At 35.1% G+C, this 18,539-nt stretch overlaps 1 protein-coding gene across 1 annotated transcript in view; it reads right to left on the minus strand.

Annotated features, from left to right (window-relative positions):
• LOC117326534 overlaps positions 1–17,558 on the minus strand; it is a 98,181-nt gene extending 80,623 nt beyond the window's left edge. Inside the window, exon 1 of the mRNA XM_033883290.1 lies at positions 16,845–17,558. Coding sequence (XP_033739181.1) covers positions 16,845–16,856 — 12 coding nt within the window. The 5' untranslated portion in view covers positions 16,857–17,558. The remainder of the gene's footprint in view (positions 1–16,844) is intronic.
• Positions 17,559–18,539: the final 981 nt, after the last annotated feature.

The following is an 18,539-nucleotide window of genomic DNA, read 5'->3' on the forward strand; positions in this document are numbered from 1 at the left end:
TTTGATCACGGTTCCTCTCGACATTCACTGAATGAAGTGCTTTTACAAAAGATCTACTTTCATAAATTAATTCATTACCGTATTTATCCAGCAATAAGCCCATGTCTGATTATAATATAGCCCACCTATGTCTAATACAATTAAGCAGAAATTTAATTGAACAAACACTATTGCACTTGATAAGCCGACCTTCAGTATATGTTGATGGGCTTTGTAAGCAGGATAGCTAGCTATAGGTAACATACCAAAAAGTACACAATGTATACTTAAATGTTGCTGTGTGTAATTATCAATGTTAGTCAAGTGTTGTGTTTAAAATATTGGAACATTTATATAAATATTCATGAGATATTTGAATTTGCAAACGACTATCGATCCAAAATAATTAGAATGTAAATAATTTAAACGAGCGATCAGAAATAAGCTTCAATAATAAGCGTCATTCCTGATTTATCCACCGACTGTCAGGCGATGTCAGTTTTATATAATTATTTATGTCAGATATGAATTTGTTACAACAATAACCTGTCTCCATTGTCAGACATCATTGTGTATAGAGTTGTCCATGCCCCATTAACCTGCCTGAACCCCTAACTCTCCGACATACCAGTTTTATTGTCAGACATTAATGAACATCATTGCTGTCTTAATGTTCAATGATCATCATAGATATATTACCATAATTAATTGCAGGCTGTTTTAGTTAACCAAGACCTTCATCCCTCCCCCATTTCATGTGTATGTACTATGCTTCACTCTAAAATACTGCTGTCTGCCTTGATCCAATTCCTCCAACCTCCCAACCCCCACCAATGAACAAACAAAACAATACCCAAAACAATAAAAGATGTCAACTTCAGCAAAACCTACAATATACCCCCCTCCCTTTGACTTTCTTCCTTCAAACTGTTGTCTTTTGCACTCAACATCATCCTCAATGCCAGTTGCAGTTTCATTTTTCAGGAAGCCAAACTGATTGAACTTCTAATCCCATCATATTTGTGTCCTTGGGAAAGGAACCGTACTCCAACTGCTCTGGATAGCATGTGAGAGGCATCCAATGTGTTGTTCAGTAAAGTAGTCACCAGCTACTACAAGACGACCCTGATTCAAAATGATCATGGCTGTTGGGGGGGGGGGGGTGATAAAGCATGCAAACAAATTATACCAATCATTTCCCACCCTTACGATCCGTTCCACTCCTTCCCCTCCCCTTCCTCTATCCTTCTCTCCATCGCTATCTCTGTGTCTCCCCAACCCCCATCACCACATCTCATTAAGCAAACACAACCCAACTCACATCTCAGTATTGATTCTCATTTGCTATGCCTCTTGTACAGAATCAATTAGAATTTATCAATAATACATGCTGACAATCTAAACTATAACACAATATTATAATACAAATACATTTAATTACATACTGCAGTTTTTTTTAATTTCCACTCATAGGTTTATATAGTGGTATAATTCTTTCTTTCACGTAGGTGACACAGAAGTTTAATTGTTCTGCTGGGTAAAATTGATTATTTAGTAATGAATCGGACTTGGCATATAGGTATACATGTACACTGTGTAGTGTATATACCTCCTTAATTACCACAGGTCTGAGTAAGACAGCTGTCGGATCTCAGAATCAGAATTGAAGGACTAGCAGTTGTATTATATGGGTGGATTCGTGGATTCATGGCCTTTATATTGTATGTATTTAAGTGGAAGGATTCAGGAGAACCATATTCAACCTAATGAGCGCACTTTGCCCTTTTAGATTTCAGAAAAAGAAGGTGGTGTGTTAATTGAAACATATAATAAATTTGACCTAATGAGCGCACCCGTCCCTTTCAGATTTCAGTAAAAGAACGTGGTGTGTTAATTGAAACACATAATAAATTTGACCTAATGAGCGCACCCGTCCCTTTTAGATTTCAGAAAAAGAAGGTGGTGTGTTAATTGAAACACATAATAAATTTGACCTAATGAGCGCACCTGTCCCTTTTAGATTTCAGAAAAAGAAGGTGGTGTGTTAATTGAAACATATAATAAATCCCCTACCAGCTAACTGGCCATGATCTGCTAATTCTATCGCTTGCAGTTTAACCAAAAGACTGATCTAGATTGTTTTTGCTTCAAAAAAAGATTTATATAATTATATATGTCCCCTGTCCCTCTTGTCAATATCGTAAGCATTTTACCTGTGTACTCCAGGATATATTTAAACATAGTAAATATATATAATGAAAAAGAAGGTCATATCTTAAAGTGCTAAATAATCAGATTCTTATCAGTCTTAAGTTTGAATCTGTAAATATGAGGTTTTCTACCTAAAATGCAGAAATTTGTGAGATGTTGTAATTATCAATTAGAAAAGAGTGACAAAGCATCTGGCCATAGTACACGTACATTGCATGACCTAAGTACATAAGGAAACAGGCCTAAACGCAAAATCATAACATTGATTTGTTTTAATCTAAGACCAAAAATTTCAGTGGACATGTGACACATATAATTACGCATAATTAAGGAAGTGTGAATATAATTAGCATTTGACATAGTACATAATGGATATATTTAAAGACACAAATGAAACTGAAGGTCAAATCTCAGACCGTGGAAATTTGAGGTTTTTACACCAAAAACACCAAACTTGTTGAAAACTGCAGACATCCATAAAATGTATTAGTGCAGTAGGTTCTACTAACTACGAATGACTAAGGTTTGGTTGGTCTTGACCTTATAGTTTGTCAGAAATAGACTTAAAACACATAACCTAAACATTAATTTTGTTCCATGTCCAGAAATTTGAGGTTTTTATCCCAAAAATGAATAAATCCATGAAAAGTTTTTAGTGCAGTAGACTCTACTACCTATGATACATATATGACTGAGGTTTGGTTGGTCTATTTTTGTCAGAAACAAGGTTAAATGCAAAACCTTAACATTGTTGACGCTGCATGACGGAAAAGCAACGCTTATGTAATGTGCTGCCATTCTGACATCCGTCATAGGCGACACAATAGAAAAATGAAAAAAAAACAATTTCAACTCAGATTTCATATGGAAACTTTTCCCTTGTGTACATGGTTTTATGAAGCACAATTAAAGTGACTTTTGTGTTTTTGGAAATGCAGTGCGCTTATTAGGTTAACCACACTATACATGCACATTCAGGTACCATATATTTTGCCAGGCATCAAAATTTAAAGCCAATCCGCTCCAGAATAAGACTACCCACTATTTTTCCTACTAGATGGGGACATTATGAACCTTTATAACTTCACCAGAAGAAAAAAATTTCATTATACTTCCCTAATAATTTAAACAATTGTGTGTGCTGGAATATGAATTTTCAAACCTAGATTATTATTTTCTTAATATTTTTGAGAATTATCCATACCCTATGCATCCCAAACTGTTTCTTGATAAACAAAAGATAAGCATTTTTGTTTTCTTTTTTAATGTAATCTTTTGAATGACTGATGACAAGTGTATTTTTTGGCACTGTTAAATTCTTTGAATGTTATTTATTGAGTGAATTTTTTTGTTTAAAATTGACAAAATTGTTTATTAAAATTTCTCCTAAATAATAAAAACAAGCATACTGAATATTGTTAAAGCAATACATGTCCCCTACCGGCCCCCACTAAGAATAGTAAAAGTGACCTTGACCTCCACCATTATACCTTGAAGCATAGCTGAGAAAAGTTCGAAAATTAATTAATGAGTGGCCAGACTGAAAGACACATGAGGAAACCTAAAGCATGAAAACTTTTACTAAATCAGGGAATGGACTGTACTCAGATGCTAATACTTCAGGACAATGAAAAAGCACTTAACTGAAATAGACATGGGCAGGCTTATCAACAGGCAAGGGTATATTGTTGGATAAATACGGTACCATGTTTTTGTACATACAGAAACCCCTGGAATGTTATGGTACAGTGGATTACAATTATCAAAATATGAATTAGATATTTTTCATACTAGATGAATTATGATATGAAGTTGACTGCATTTACTGATCGTTATTACATTTCATTTCAGCAACATAAATGTACCAGAAAAATTGAAATGCACTCGCTCAGAAAAAAGTTGTGACATTACAGTAACATATTATTCTGAGTAAAATTGCTTTTATGTCATGCCATATTAATTATTTTCGAGTTAACATAGAAAAACACTAATATCTGTAGTATTGAATTGCATCACTATGGTGTTTGGTAGTGAGCCCTGTATTTTTACAGGGACTTTATGTCCATAGCTACCACAGGGGCCAATAATTTGCTACAAGCCCCTGTGGTAGTCACTGCAACAGTAGAGCTACCTAATCTAATAAATCTGTAGCCAAGCATTGTAAGATCATAAAAACAATGACATTAGATACTCATTTAAACCTGTAAAGAGACCGCCTTTGGGATGTTCATGAAATATCATGTTTTGACTGTCTAATACAGGGTAATTTCACAAGAAAAACTAGAGTTTTAAATGTGCACTGATCTCCTATGACAAGTGCTTCCCTTATAAGAGTTATAGATTCTCAGAGTCTACAACTATCATGATTATAAAGACAGTATGGGGCCACTCTTGGGTATTTTTTATAGTGCTACCACACCGAAATATCAAAACCTGGACACGATAGAATTGATATACCAACTGGATACAACACATTATTCTGGCACTTTGCTGCTGACAAGAAGTGCTTTTCATACACTTCCAGAAAGAATAACTGGCATGGCTTGCTACAGAAACCTACTACTGTACTGCATGTACATCATACATGTTGGCTGTGCTGACAGGCGACAGGCTATACTGGCTAAACATGTCAACAACCAGCTGTGTACATTCTGCTTGGAATCCTGACGTGAGGGCTTGCTCCTCTTCTGTTTGGTTTCCTACCAGTATTACCGTAGTAATAATCATATTTTGATAAGTTTATTTAAGAATGTGCCATATTATGACTATCCCAACTGGCCTAGACTGCCCATCAGCCCCTAATTAAGTTTTTTGTTAAAAATTGCTCCACTAAATTCTAATACTAGATTATCTCCCCTTAGATTGAAACTTAGGAATCAGACATATCATAGAGACCAAAATCATAAAGATTAACTTTATTTATAATTTTGATATTCTTATATATAGAGACATGGGGTCGGCCAGTCTACAACTGACCCAACACAAGCAGATTTACAACTTTGTATACAAGTATTATTATCCTAAACGCCATTACATGTCATATGCAAATTAGATCTTTTAACTCCTAAGTCTGGACAATCACATTGGACAACATTTTTGATATGATATTTAAATGCCTTTTCATCTTTGTCTTGGATACAAAGTCATGTGTGGTGGATTCCTTTGTTCCTCTAATTACATGTTACTAAATATTCATCCTAAGGTTTTAAAACATCAGTGTCCATGAATTAGAAAAGATCTGACTTCATTGTGTGAAGGAATGTTGTAATTATATATGCCATCTTCAATGTGTTGGTAGTGATTTTAATGAGGGACAGCAAGAACAAATCTTACCAAGAAAGACATCAAATCAATATCGAATGGAATGGAGAGAATTAATAACAGGAATGGGAGGTAGAATTGATAAGTTTAATTGAGTCATCCAGAACAAAAGTTAACTGTGAAATGGCGATCAATAGTGAGTCTGTATAGGGTTAGTGAGATTTATTAGAGGTAAAATCGGTCAAAACATATGCAAGTCAAGGTCATATATACGTTTTACAACTATACACACCTCCTGGTATTCACGGAACAGAGGGTTAAGGATTTCTAAGTGAGGAATCAAACATCTTGATGGTCCCCCGCTGAACTTAATGCCTTAGAATATTAAACCTTTAATGGATAGTAACATTCCTGCATGATATTACGATAACTGGTGTGTGTGTGATATTCGACATCTGTGCAAGCAAGAGAGAGTGCAGCACACACGATCTTTCAATGAGATAATATTCGAGGAATTTAATGTTACTGCTAGCCATCGTCAGACGATCATCACCCTTTTCGTTCTGATATCATCAAAACCGATGTCTGCTTGGACGTCTCTGGTTGGCTGCCATCCATTGATTCACATTCCTGGGCCCAGGATCCCAACAGAAACTAGCCTGTTTTAATGTTCTACTATATCACATGCAATCTAACCAAAGACTGCCTCCCTTTCACTTGGACTCAAAATAAAGAGGCTTTGGCCCTTATTATTCAGTGTCTACGTCTACACATAGTCTACACTATGTGTGAATATATTCTCCCATACCTGTGCTGTATCTACCATCTTTTTTTCCCTCGATACATCTAAAGGATAGACAACTGATTACAACAAAATATATTTGTGTACCAGTTGTTGTGATGTAATTATGCATGCATGTATGTATTGTGTGTGAAAAACCATCAGTGGATCTTGTGTGCTATAATATATACGATGGAACATTTGATAGTATGTCGTAATGTATCAGTCAAAATGTCTACAATAATAGTATCTACATATTTATAATCTAAATTTGCTTGTACCAGCGCTTCAGTACTTTCGGCATAGCTGTATAATTTTCTTTTTGCCCCGAATATGACGCGAAAGGTGGCGTTACTGTCAAGATGAAGTATGTGATTGGTCAATGTAGAGGTAAATGCAAAATGCAGATATGCAGTTAAAGACGAAACAAAATTAAGATTGAATGCAAGCTGAATAAGTGGATGTATCTATTAAAATGACACATCAATAAAATTATATTCTTGATTCAAATGCAGTCCTATTATCACCAAAAATGATTCAAACTTATATAATTTTGTTATCCGTGCTGAAATGCATTTATTAATAAGTTCGTTAATTTATTTCACCTGCAGTTTTACATTATAATTAACCACCAGCATTAAAACTATGCCATTTATCTTTTTTAAAGATATTTCTAGATGGTAACTGTTATTTCCCAAAAGTAGAATACATTTGTTATAAACATGTACATGCCCCTGTTGTAGTTGTGATGGAAAAAGAGCTAAATGCCAAATTAAGCCAAAGCAGAAAATACATATCAAAATAAGGAGAAAAATATAATACAATCATAATTTTCCAATTTGACCCCATAGCATTGATGTTTTACTCTTCAAAGGTCTAGAATTTCATCCAAAATACATAATATTAGATATACATGTACATTATTATATAATTACTCTATTAATAGTGCATGCGCACAACAAACTACATAAGACTGATGGACAGACAAAAAGACAAACACTATATGCATCCATCCAACCACTTAAGTGACTTTCATTTGTGATGAGGGTATAAAAATACCAATGGGAATTGCTGTATTAATTGTAAACTGCTTACAGGAGGTCATTAGTTCAACATTTGATTTATACAGCTCCTTTCTGTGAAGTCAAAAATATTGTCATATCTCAGTATTTCTGATTATTTATAAGCCGTTTTGCTATGATTACTATATATACTGTGAATTTCAAACACCTTGCCATTTTGCTGTAAAATCTTAAGGCTGAAATTCAATTTTTTAAATTAAAATTAAAAAAAATGTATTTGTTTATTTTGTTTAATGTCCTATTATAACAGCCAGGGTCATGTGTCATTTAAGGACGTGCCAGGTTTTGAAGGTGGAGGAAAGCCAGAGTACCCGGAGAAAAAACACTGGCCTACGGTCAGTACCAGGCAACCGTCCCACATGGGTTTCGAACTAGCAACCCAGAGGTGGAAGGTCAGTGTTAAAGTGTCGGGACACCTTAACCAATCGGTCAGAACCTTTGAAAAAAAGAATTATTAAATAAGAAAAAAAAATTGATACAACTGAAAATATATATATATAGCTGATACATACAGTACATACTTATGAGATTCTCAAAAGGAGTTTTGTCCCCTGGATTAAAGGGGCATATCATATCTTAACCCTTCTGATTTTGTAGAAAAGAGTATCAACCGTCTGATATCACTAAAGGTCGGGAGTTAATTGAGAGGCCTTGTGATATATCAATCTGAATTTTTCAGAAAGATTACAAATTTTTAATCAAGGAAACAGAAACATCCAAGTAAATACAATTGACTTTATTTAATTAAAGGTCCAAGGTCCACAATTGGGACTTCCTGTGGGTTTATATTAGAGAGTGTAATAAAATGGTATTAATATCTGTGTCTCCAGTCTATGGGGAAGGATGGGTTTCTTCCACCAACCACACATTCCATTTACTGCTGGTTGTAGTACGGATCAAATGGTTTTACTGTGTGCTATATACCGAATGACATAGTTGTGACCAATTTGTACTGGACTCCTGAACAACCTAATTGGATTGAAAAAAGAGAAGTCTAAATACAAATTGGATGTACAATTGTTCGTACAGCCAACTCTTTTGTTACGGAACAACAATTATCTACCATGTACACATTTCAATCATGGTGACAAGAGACTACAAAACATCCATATAGTTAATGCGTCCCAGTAGTTCCGGGGTATGTAAAGTGTGACCCCAGTGACCTTGACCCAGAAGCAGTATCAATATTTGATGTGTTTTTGTCATACATTAACACGGAATCTAGACCCCTGTGTTTTCAATGGTCAACAGTAGGTGTCCTGAGAGTGTCCCGAGAGGAGGGTCAGGACGTAATCTTTCTGTACGACCATCTGGTGTTACAGTTCACAGACTTAGAGTCTGTGTTTGCCTATATTAGGTACAAATCATGAAAGCTTAATCCTGGTCCCCATGTAACAGCTGTATGTTTATTGGTAGTTTTTAATGTGTGAATATATGCTACATATAGAATGTAAAACTCCAAAACAGGTGTCTGCATTGATTTATAGGAGTTCTACAAATCCATCATTTAATATTTATTCTGAGAAGCCTGCTTATAAATGTAATTTCAATGCTTCTCTATATAGCGACAGTATTATATACACTGTACATAAGTACACATTTTCCTCTTGTTAGACAATAGCATGTCTAGATCTGAGATCATGTTTTTGTTTTGGATAGAATCTTTCAAGAAGTTTAGAGAGATCTTAAAACAATCAAGACAATTCTGTGAAGAACAGTTCCCCATCGGATCTAAAAGTATATGCCAAGATTAATTTTAGCTGTACATGTGAGAAGAGATACAGCCCTGACAACATTTTCATTGATGTAGGTCAAAGTTCAAAATGTATGTCACAGTGACCTACTTTTAATGGCTTTTACATGAACCCATGCCTTAAATATGAAGTTTCTATTACAAAAAGTGTAGGAGATAGCGTATATATAGGGAAGGGTGGATGAAGGCACGAAAGTTAATGGAAGGACAGATGGACACAATGCGAAACTAGTATCTCCTCCAACTGGTTCCTGATGGGTGACTTGTTATGTTGTTTATAGAAAATATATGACCCATCACTCAAGTCATCTTTAAAGTACATGTAACATCATACACAAAACATAATCACCCTTGAAATATGTCATTTCCATGCAAGACTTAATATTTCACTTTACGTCCTATGTGATCTCTCTCAATGATCACTCCTGAAGTTAATTATTAAATTTACTGTATTGCCTAATTGTGTTATAAATTGTCAACATAAATATTTTAAATTTTACTTAAATGGCAATCAAAGGTACCAGAATTGACCCAGACATGCAGAAAATGTGCACCAGGCAAACTTTTTAATATTCACTTTTATGTATGGAATTTTCAGCCAACCCTAATTAGCTTTAAGCAATTTTGATAATCCAAATACGACTTTCACAATACATTCCCTCGATCCATACCGAAGAATTGAAGATCATTTTTTGGGATCTGTAATATAGTGTCAAGGCTAGCGCTCTAATGAAAGCTGTAATGCATTTGTTTTGAAATTTACCTACAGTAAGCAGATTTTTCTAGTTATCAAAATAGGAATCTATGTATCCCAGCGCTGTATCGAAGTTTCTAAAACCTTGATCATCAGAAATGTTGCAATCCTTGTCTTAACATTTCATGTACATTGTAGTACGATTTAATTTACAGTACCGGGGTATGTTACATGCTTGTAGGGCAAAGTGTATTGTTTTTATCTCTTATATTAGCCGACATTTTTGTTAAGTTTTGAACAACTGTTAACCATTGGTGTTTGATATCTATCAGATGACTGACACATCCAAAAGGTTCCAGTTTAACCACACGAGTGGGAGTTACCTATCCTAAAAGGTTGTGTCATCCCGCCTGCAACAATATCATCAAGATCACAGCTACAGGAAACTTGACTGTTACATGGTGTAATCTCCCATCTCATCAGTTAAAAAGACAAGCTCACCTTCAGAGAACTTTTAATCAGAAACTGATGTACATACACTTCATTGTTCGTTATACTTTATATTATCACTGCATCAGCTTAAAAAAGCTTCCACTAAGATCTACAGCAACCATCTCTGCAGCAAGCTTAAGATTATTAGGATTTTGACGAGGCTGGAAAAAAATTCTTTTTCCACTTTTGATCTAGCTCCTCTGTTAAGAAATTAGGGAAAGTAGTTGGTAGAAACTTGTTATTTCAGAAAATAATTTTTGAAACATTATTTCTGATTTCACCATTACTGTCACAAATTGTCAGAGACTTATAATTTCCTGGTTAGCACCAAGAACCAAAAATGTGAGCGAAAGTGAAAAATGTTGTAGAGATTTTTATTCCTTTGTCCTCACCAGATCTATTTATATGTAAAGAGGACAGTAATTTACTCCCAATATGGCATGATAGCAGAGCATCTGTACATCGATACACCAAGAACAATATTCCAATAATGAGTGCAAAAGAGCTCTCTAAGGGGCAGGAGACAATCTCCCTGAAAAGGCGAGGCTCCTCCAGGAAATCAAGCTCTGGCGGACTGTCTGGACAGCCAGAACTGTAATTATGGTCATTACACCATTCTATCTTTATAGATAAAGGCGCATATTATACCATAGACATGTATTTCTTTTTCTATCTTTAATTCATGTTGACAGCTACTGGAAATATCATACAGCTATAAGCCTATATGTACAAGTCTTATCAATTCTTCCAGTCATCAATTTGATTTCTAGAGTCCAACAACAAGATCATTGCATGGCTTGCCTGAATACAAAAGAGTTCCACAATACAAAAGAGTTCCACAAGGGGAGTATACCATGTAATTGTAATGAGTAGAGTACCCACATATGAACTCATTATCAGATGTAGGTGGTAATTAATTACTAAGAACTTGTTAAGAGGGAATATAGGGGTTGTGATGCACCTCCAGCCGATAAATGTTTAAAACTAATTTTTCAAGAAAATTAAGCAATTCTCAAATTAACCTGAGTTATATAGGCAACACCGGGACCTGAGTCATGATATCAGGGATTCAAGATTTCTGAAATGATTAGTTATAATTGACCCAAAGCCTAAGGTCAGAGATGAAGTTGATGTGGGGGTGTCGATAGAGATCAAACGATTCTTTTAGTAACCAAAACATCATTTATAAGCATCTATGAATAATACACATTCAGCCATAACTGTTCCATTAAAACCCAATGTAGTGTTTCCTTGATCTCTCAAATTTTAGCAGGATCTTAATTTAGCAAACTGCTGCAATCTATCACCACAACTGTGTGTCTGATTGAATACAGCAGAGATGGAAATGGGTTGTGTCAAAACGCGAATCAAATCAACATATTCATCCATATGTGGAGGTGGTAGACCAGTCATGATAAGTTTGCCTACATATCTGAGTAGACCTGATCTTTACTGCAGAGATTGGATCTAGACAGTACACTAGTAACTATATACCAAATTAAATTGTGGCTATGATTGTCCAGATATATACAGAATGGCTGACAATATATAACACCTTTTGAATAACTTGTCACATGCAACTGGACGGAAGAATAAAATTGATCATAGATGCCCTGAAACATCCACACTCCTTAGTAATAGCTGTAACCAATCAGTAATCGAGTATCTATAGTTACCATACAGAATGTGCATCATCAGCAGACACTGTACAGTTTAATGGCAAGGAAACGCATTAATGATACGTCTGTCCTGGCCGCGACAGACCAATCCCAAACTTCAATCATAGGATTGGTGATTAAAGGATCGAGAAAAAAAATACATAAATAGCTATAGCTTCTAAATATAACTACAATGCAGACGAATAGCTATAAAATAATTCCATTATTCAGATTTCGTGAAATCAGCAATTTCCTACCCGCATAACAGTGCATCCATTTTCATCTTTCTTCAGTACCTTTTGAATGATGTATATATAAACATTATCTTACAATAATACTCATTACATTACACACTGTCATATAAACACTCATTACATTACACACTGTCATATAAACACTCATTACATTACACACTGTCATATAAACACTCATTACATTACACACTGTCATATAAACACTCATTACATTACACACCTGTGTCATATAAACACTCATTACATTGCACACCTGTGTCATATAAACACTCATTACATTGCACACCTGTGTCATATAAACACTCATTACATTACACACCTGTGTCATATAAACACTCATTACATTACACACCTGTGTCATATAAACACTCATTACATTACACACCTGTGTCATATAAACACTCATTACATTACACACCTGTGTCATATAAACACTCATTACATTACACACCTGTCATATAAACACTCATTACATTACATACCTGTCATATAAACACTCATTACATTACACACCTGTGTCATATAAACACTCATTACATTACACACCTGTGTCATATAAAACACTCATTACATTACACACCTGTGTCATATAAACACTCATTACATTACACACCTGTGTCATATAAACACTCATTACATTACACACCTGTCATATAAACACTCATTACATTACACACCTGTCATATAAACACTCATTACATTACACACCTGTCATATAAACACTCATTACATTACACACCTGTCATATAAACACTCATTACATTACACACCTGTGTCATATAAACACTCATTACATTACACACCTGTGTCATATAAAACTCATTACATTACACACCTGTCATATAAACACTCATTACATTACACACCTGTGTCATATAAACACTCATTACATTACACACCTGTCATATAAACACTCATTACATTACACACCTGTCATATAAACACTCATTACATTACACACCTGTCATATAAACACTCATTACATTACACACCTGTGTCATATAAACTCATTACATTACACACCTGTCATATAACACTCATTACATTACACACCTGTCATATAAACTCATTACATTACACACCTGTGTCATATAAACACTTATTACATTACACACCTGTGTCATATAAACACACATTACATTACACACCTGTGTCATATAACACTCATTACATTTGGACCTGTGTCATATAAACACTCATTACATTACACACCTGTGTCATATAAACACTCATTACATTACACACCTGTGTCATATAAACACTCATTACATTACACACCTGTCATATAAACTCATTACATTACACACCTGTGTCATATAAACACTCATTACATTACACACCTGTCATATAAACACTCATTACATTACACACCTGTCATATAAACACTTATTACATTACACACCTGTCATATAAACACTAATTACATTACACACCTGTCATATAAACACTCATTACATTACACACCTGTGTCATATAAACACTCATTACATTACACACCTGTGTCATATAAACACTCATTACATTACACACCTGTGTCATATAAACACTCATTACATTACACACCTGTCATATAAACACTCATTACATTACACACCTGTGTCATATAAACACTCATTACATTACACACCTGTGTCATATTAACACTCATTACATCACACACCTGTGTCATATAAACACTCATTACATTACATACCTGTGTCATATAAACACTCATTACATTATACACCTGTCATATAAACACTCATTACATTACACACCTGTGTCATATAAACACTCATTACATTACACACCTGTGTCATATAAACACACATTACATTACACACCTGTCATATAAACACTCATTACATTACACACCTGTGTCATATAAACACTCATTACATTACACACCTGTCATATAAATACTCATTACATTACACACCTGTGTCATATAAACACTCATTACATTACACACCTGTGTCATATAAACACTCATTACATTATACACCTGTGTCATATAAACTCATTACATTACACACCTGTCATATAAACACTCATTACATTACACACCTGTGTCATATAAACACTTATTACATTACACACCTGTGTCATATAAACACTCATTACATTACACACCTGTCATATAAACACTCATTACATTACACACCTGTGTCATATAAATACATATTACTTTACACACCTGTGTCATATAAACACTCATTACATTACACACCTGTGTCATATAAACACACATTACTTTACACACATGTCATATAAACACTCATTACATTACACACCTGTGTCATATAAACACTAATTACATTACACACCTGTGTCATATAAACACTCATTACATTACACACCTGTGTCATATAACACTCATTACATTACACACCTGTGTCATATAAACACTCATTACATTACACACCTGTGTCATATAACACTCATTACATTACACACCTGTGTCATATAACACTCATTACATTACACACCTGTGTCATATAAACACTCATTACATTACACACCTGTGTCATATAACACTCATAACATTATACACCTGTGTCATATAAACTCATTACATTACACACCTGTGTCATATAAACACTCATTACATTACACACCTGTGTCATATAAACACTCATCACATCACACACCTGTGTCATATAAACACTCATTACATTATACACCTGTGTCATATAAACACTCATTACATTACACACCTGTGTCATATAAACACTCATCACATCACACACCTGTGTCATATAAACACTCATTACATTATACACCTGTGTCATATAAACACTCATTACATTACACACCTGTCATATAAACACTCATTACATTACACACCTGTCATATAAACTCATTACATTACACACCTGTGTCATATAAACACTCATTACATTACACACCTGTGTCATATAAACTCATTACATTACACACCTGTGTCATATAAATACATATTACTTTACACACCTGTGTCATATAAACACTCATTACATTACACACCTGTGTCATATAAACACACATTACATTACACACCTGTCATATAAACACTCATTACATTACACACCTGTGTCATATAAACACTCATTACATTACACACCTGTGCCATATAAACATGCATTACATTACACACCTGTGTCATATAAACACTCATTACATTATACACCTGTGTCATATAAACACTCATTACATTACACACCTGTGTCATATAAACACTCATTACATTACACACCTGTCATATAAACACTCATTACATTACACACCTGTGTCATATAAGCATTCATTACATTACACACCTGTCATATAAACACACATTACATTACACACCTGTGTCATATAAACACTCATTACATTACACACCTGTGTCATATAACACTCATTACATTACACACCTGTGTCATATAAACACTCATTAAATTACACACCTGTGTCATATAACACTCATTACATTACACACCTGTCATATAAACACTCATTACATTACACACCTGTGTCATATAAACACTCATTACATTACACACCTGTGTCATATAAACACTCATTACATTACACACCTGTGTCATATAAACACTCATTACATTACACACCTGTGTCATATAAACACTCATTACATTACACACCTGTGACATATAAACACTCATTACATTACACACCTGTGTCATATAGAGGAACACTTTGTCATATAAACTCTCAAGGCATATAAGCATGATAATCTTTACACAAAGCTTAGTCTTCTAAATTTTAAGGGCTTGTTAATATAAAGCAACATATGCGTATATAACTCTTCTTTATAGAAAGTAACGAGGATGGTATTGTTTCTAGCTGATATCGGGATTAGTGCACTCTATATCATAGGCTTAACTGTTTATTGATGTGTTAATTACACAAATGTTCCATTAAATTAAAAAAAGATCATACACAAATTCCTAATTCCAATGTGACATAGAATTATTGATTTCCTATAGTAGCCATTACTCAATGCCAACCATTTATTACACAAGACCATGGTGACCAAACCAAGACACCAGGATGGAGGAGTAACAGGAAGCCCTGGGATATTGACGATAAACGACAGCCCCTCCTGTATAGCCATGAGTCAGCTGGGGACAGATGGGGGACATGTGAGATAACAGATCAATACGCTGACCCACTCCCTAACACTATGTCGGGAAGACAACTGATGATACCGGCCTGCATCTCACACATGCAATGTTAATTATATGCTCTCTGACCAGACCAGTCACGTTATATAATGATGTTTTGTTCGATACACGTGTGGATATGTATAGATACACACATTTAGGAGTATAATTACTATATATATCATTGTTTACATCAGGTTCCGCGAGGGCATATGCTTGTTCTGGCAAACCATGCAACCAAAGTAAAATCGTTTTAACTAAAATGTTTTGATAATGTGATAATTAGATTCATATTTACCCCAATATACTACATACCATTAGGTAAACTAGGTATAATTAAGCTTGTATGTATATGCTTAGAAAATAAGATATGGTTATAATATATATAATGTAGGCGCTGGTGAAGAAAGAATTTTACACATTCCTTAAAATAAATCACTGGGAATGATAAAAAGGCTAAATATTATTCATGTACGTGCCAATTCATCAAAGTAAAAACACAACCACGTGAGGCGTAATGTGTGTATGTGTTTGTACACTACAAGATATACTTACTATTGTATACATACTACGGCTGGCTGTCACAAGGATTTATGTCCCAAATATTCGGACATTATGGTCATGTCCTATTTCTGAATTACGATGACAACACACGCGAACGTCAGACCTCTAATCCAACGAAATACACACAGATATATGTAGAGAGTGTTAGGTGTAAATACCCCTTATTCCTGCACACGGGGTATTGTTTGAACAGTGCGAACCGACTTCACCTGTAAAACACACATGTATACGGTGCCCATGTATACACCTTTTACCGTGTCCCTCCGTGTGTACAAATCCAGCAATGTCCACTGTAGGGCCTACCAGTACCGTTATAGTCTGACCCGCTTAGGTCGTTGCCTATTTACTATCAAGGCAAGTAACATCAACAATGCGTGTCAATCAACGTTAAAACCCAACGTTACGAAGACGTACATCCGTCATCAGCGTGTAGTAGCTGGCGACACGGTTCAGTGCCGTTCGTTAGCTTGATAAGTTGTATGAATGGCAGCAACAAATATTATAGTATATCACACAGCGTGCGCCTCAACTCGAGTCATGCGGAGGTGTTTCATGAACAAATCTTATCATCTGGACATCGATAAACAGAGAGCATGGCTTCTTCGTTCATGGTCAGCGTTCGTCATGACCGGTCGTATGCGTTTTTGACATGCTCTGCTCGAGGTGACCTTGACTCCTGTTTATCTCACCCGGTGATGAATATTGAATTGCAAGAGTAGCCGATTATAACGGCCTACCCATATGTTGTAATTATATACCGAGGCAGATACCACAATGGCTAGTTCATCAGTAAATTGGGTAAATGCCGACGCCGAATCTATAGCAGATTCTGGTGTTCTAACCGATCTCCATACATAATGTATTACCCGACAAGGCTAGATCGTAAGCCCGCGGAATCGCTTTTATAGAATTCCTGCAGTCGACGTGTGTCAATTCCGCTACTATTATAATTGTTGTTTATTTATTAAGCGTCTAGCCACAGCGGGTATCGATCGTTTTTAATAGCCGAGGACCGGTCAAGTTGTTCTGCGGGAACTAATTGTACGACTATATCAGGCTCCAGATAGTACACATCCATGATTTTAACCATGGCCAGCCCGTCTACTAATATAAGCTGCGATCATGTACATGTAGTCACTTCATGATAACAATAAATAAATACATTTTCCCCATTATTGTCGACACTCGAATAATTACTATTCTGAATTTCGGAGAACTGGTCTCTGTGCATACGCGTGTCGCCACTAGCGAACATATCCTGATTTGCATTGTCCTCGAGTTTTGTGAATGCGGACCAACCAAATCTGAAACTATTTCAATATTATTTTAAAATGAATATATGCAACATTGGTTAAAACATCTATTGTTCAAAATCATGAGGATTGGGATTTTGAAGACAGCAGTACTAATAAAACCATCAACGACAAAAATGGACGTGTTTATGATGCCTTGTAAGTGTTCAGTGAGTAGTGGCATTTATAGCCGATATGGATGACACAGCTTTCAAGTAGTCTTCTTACAAAAGCTATGTCGTTCATACGGTTTATAACTGCCATACACAACATTTTAAATAGCTATGTTTATATCATATTAAGCGCGTTGGCAGCGGTGCTTACAGTCTGATAAACGCCGATTCTCTCCTCTGTATAAGAGAACTGCACTCTGAATGTATATTGAATAATGTAA

The sequence above is a fragment of the Pecten maximus genome, chromosome 4, assembly GCF_902652985.1.
Source record: "Pecten maximus chromosome 4, xPecMax1.1, whole genome shotgun sequence".
Lineage (NCBI taxonomy): Eukaryota > Metazoa > Mollusca > Bivalvia > Pectinida > Pectinidae > Pecten > Pecten maximus.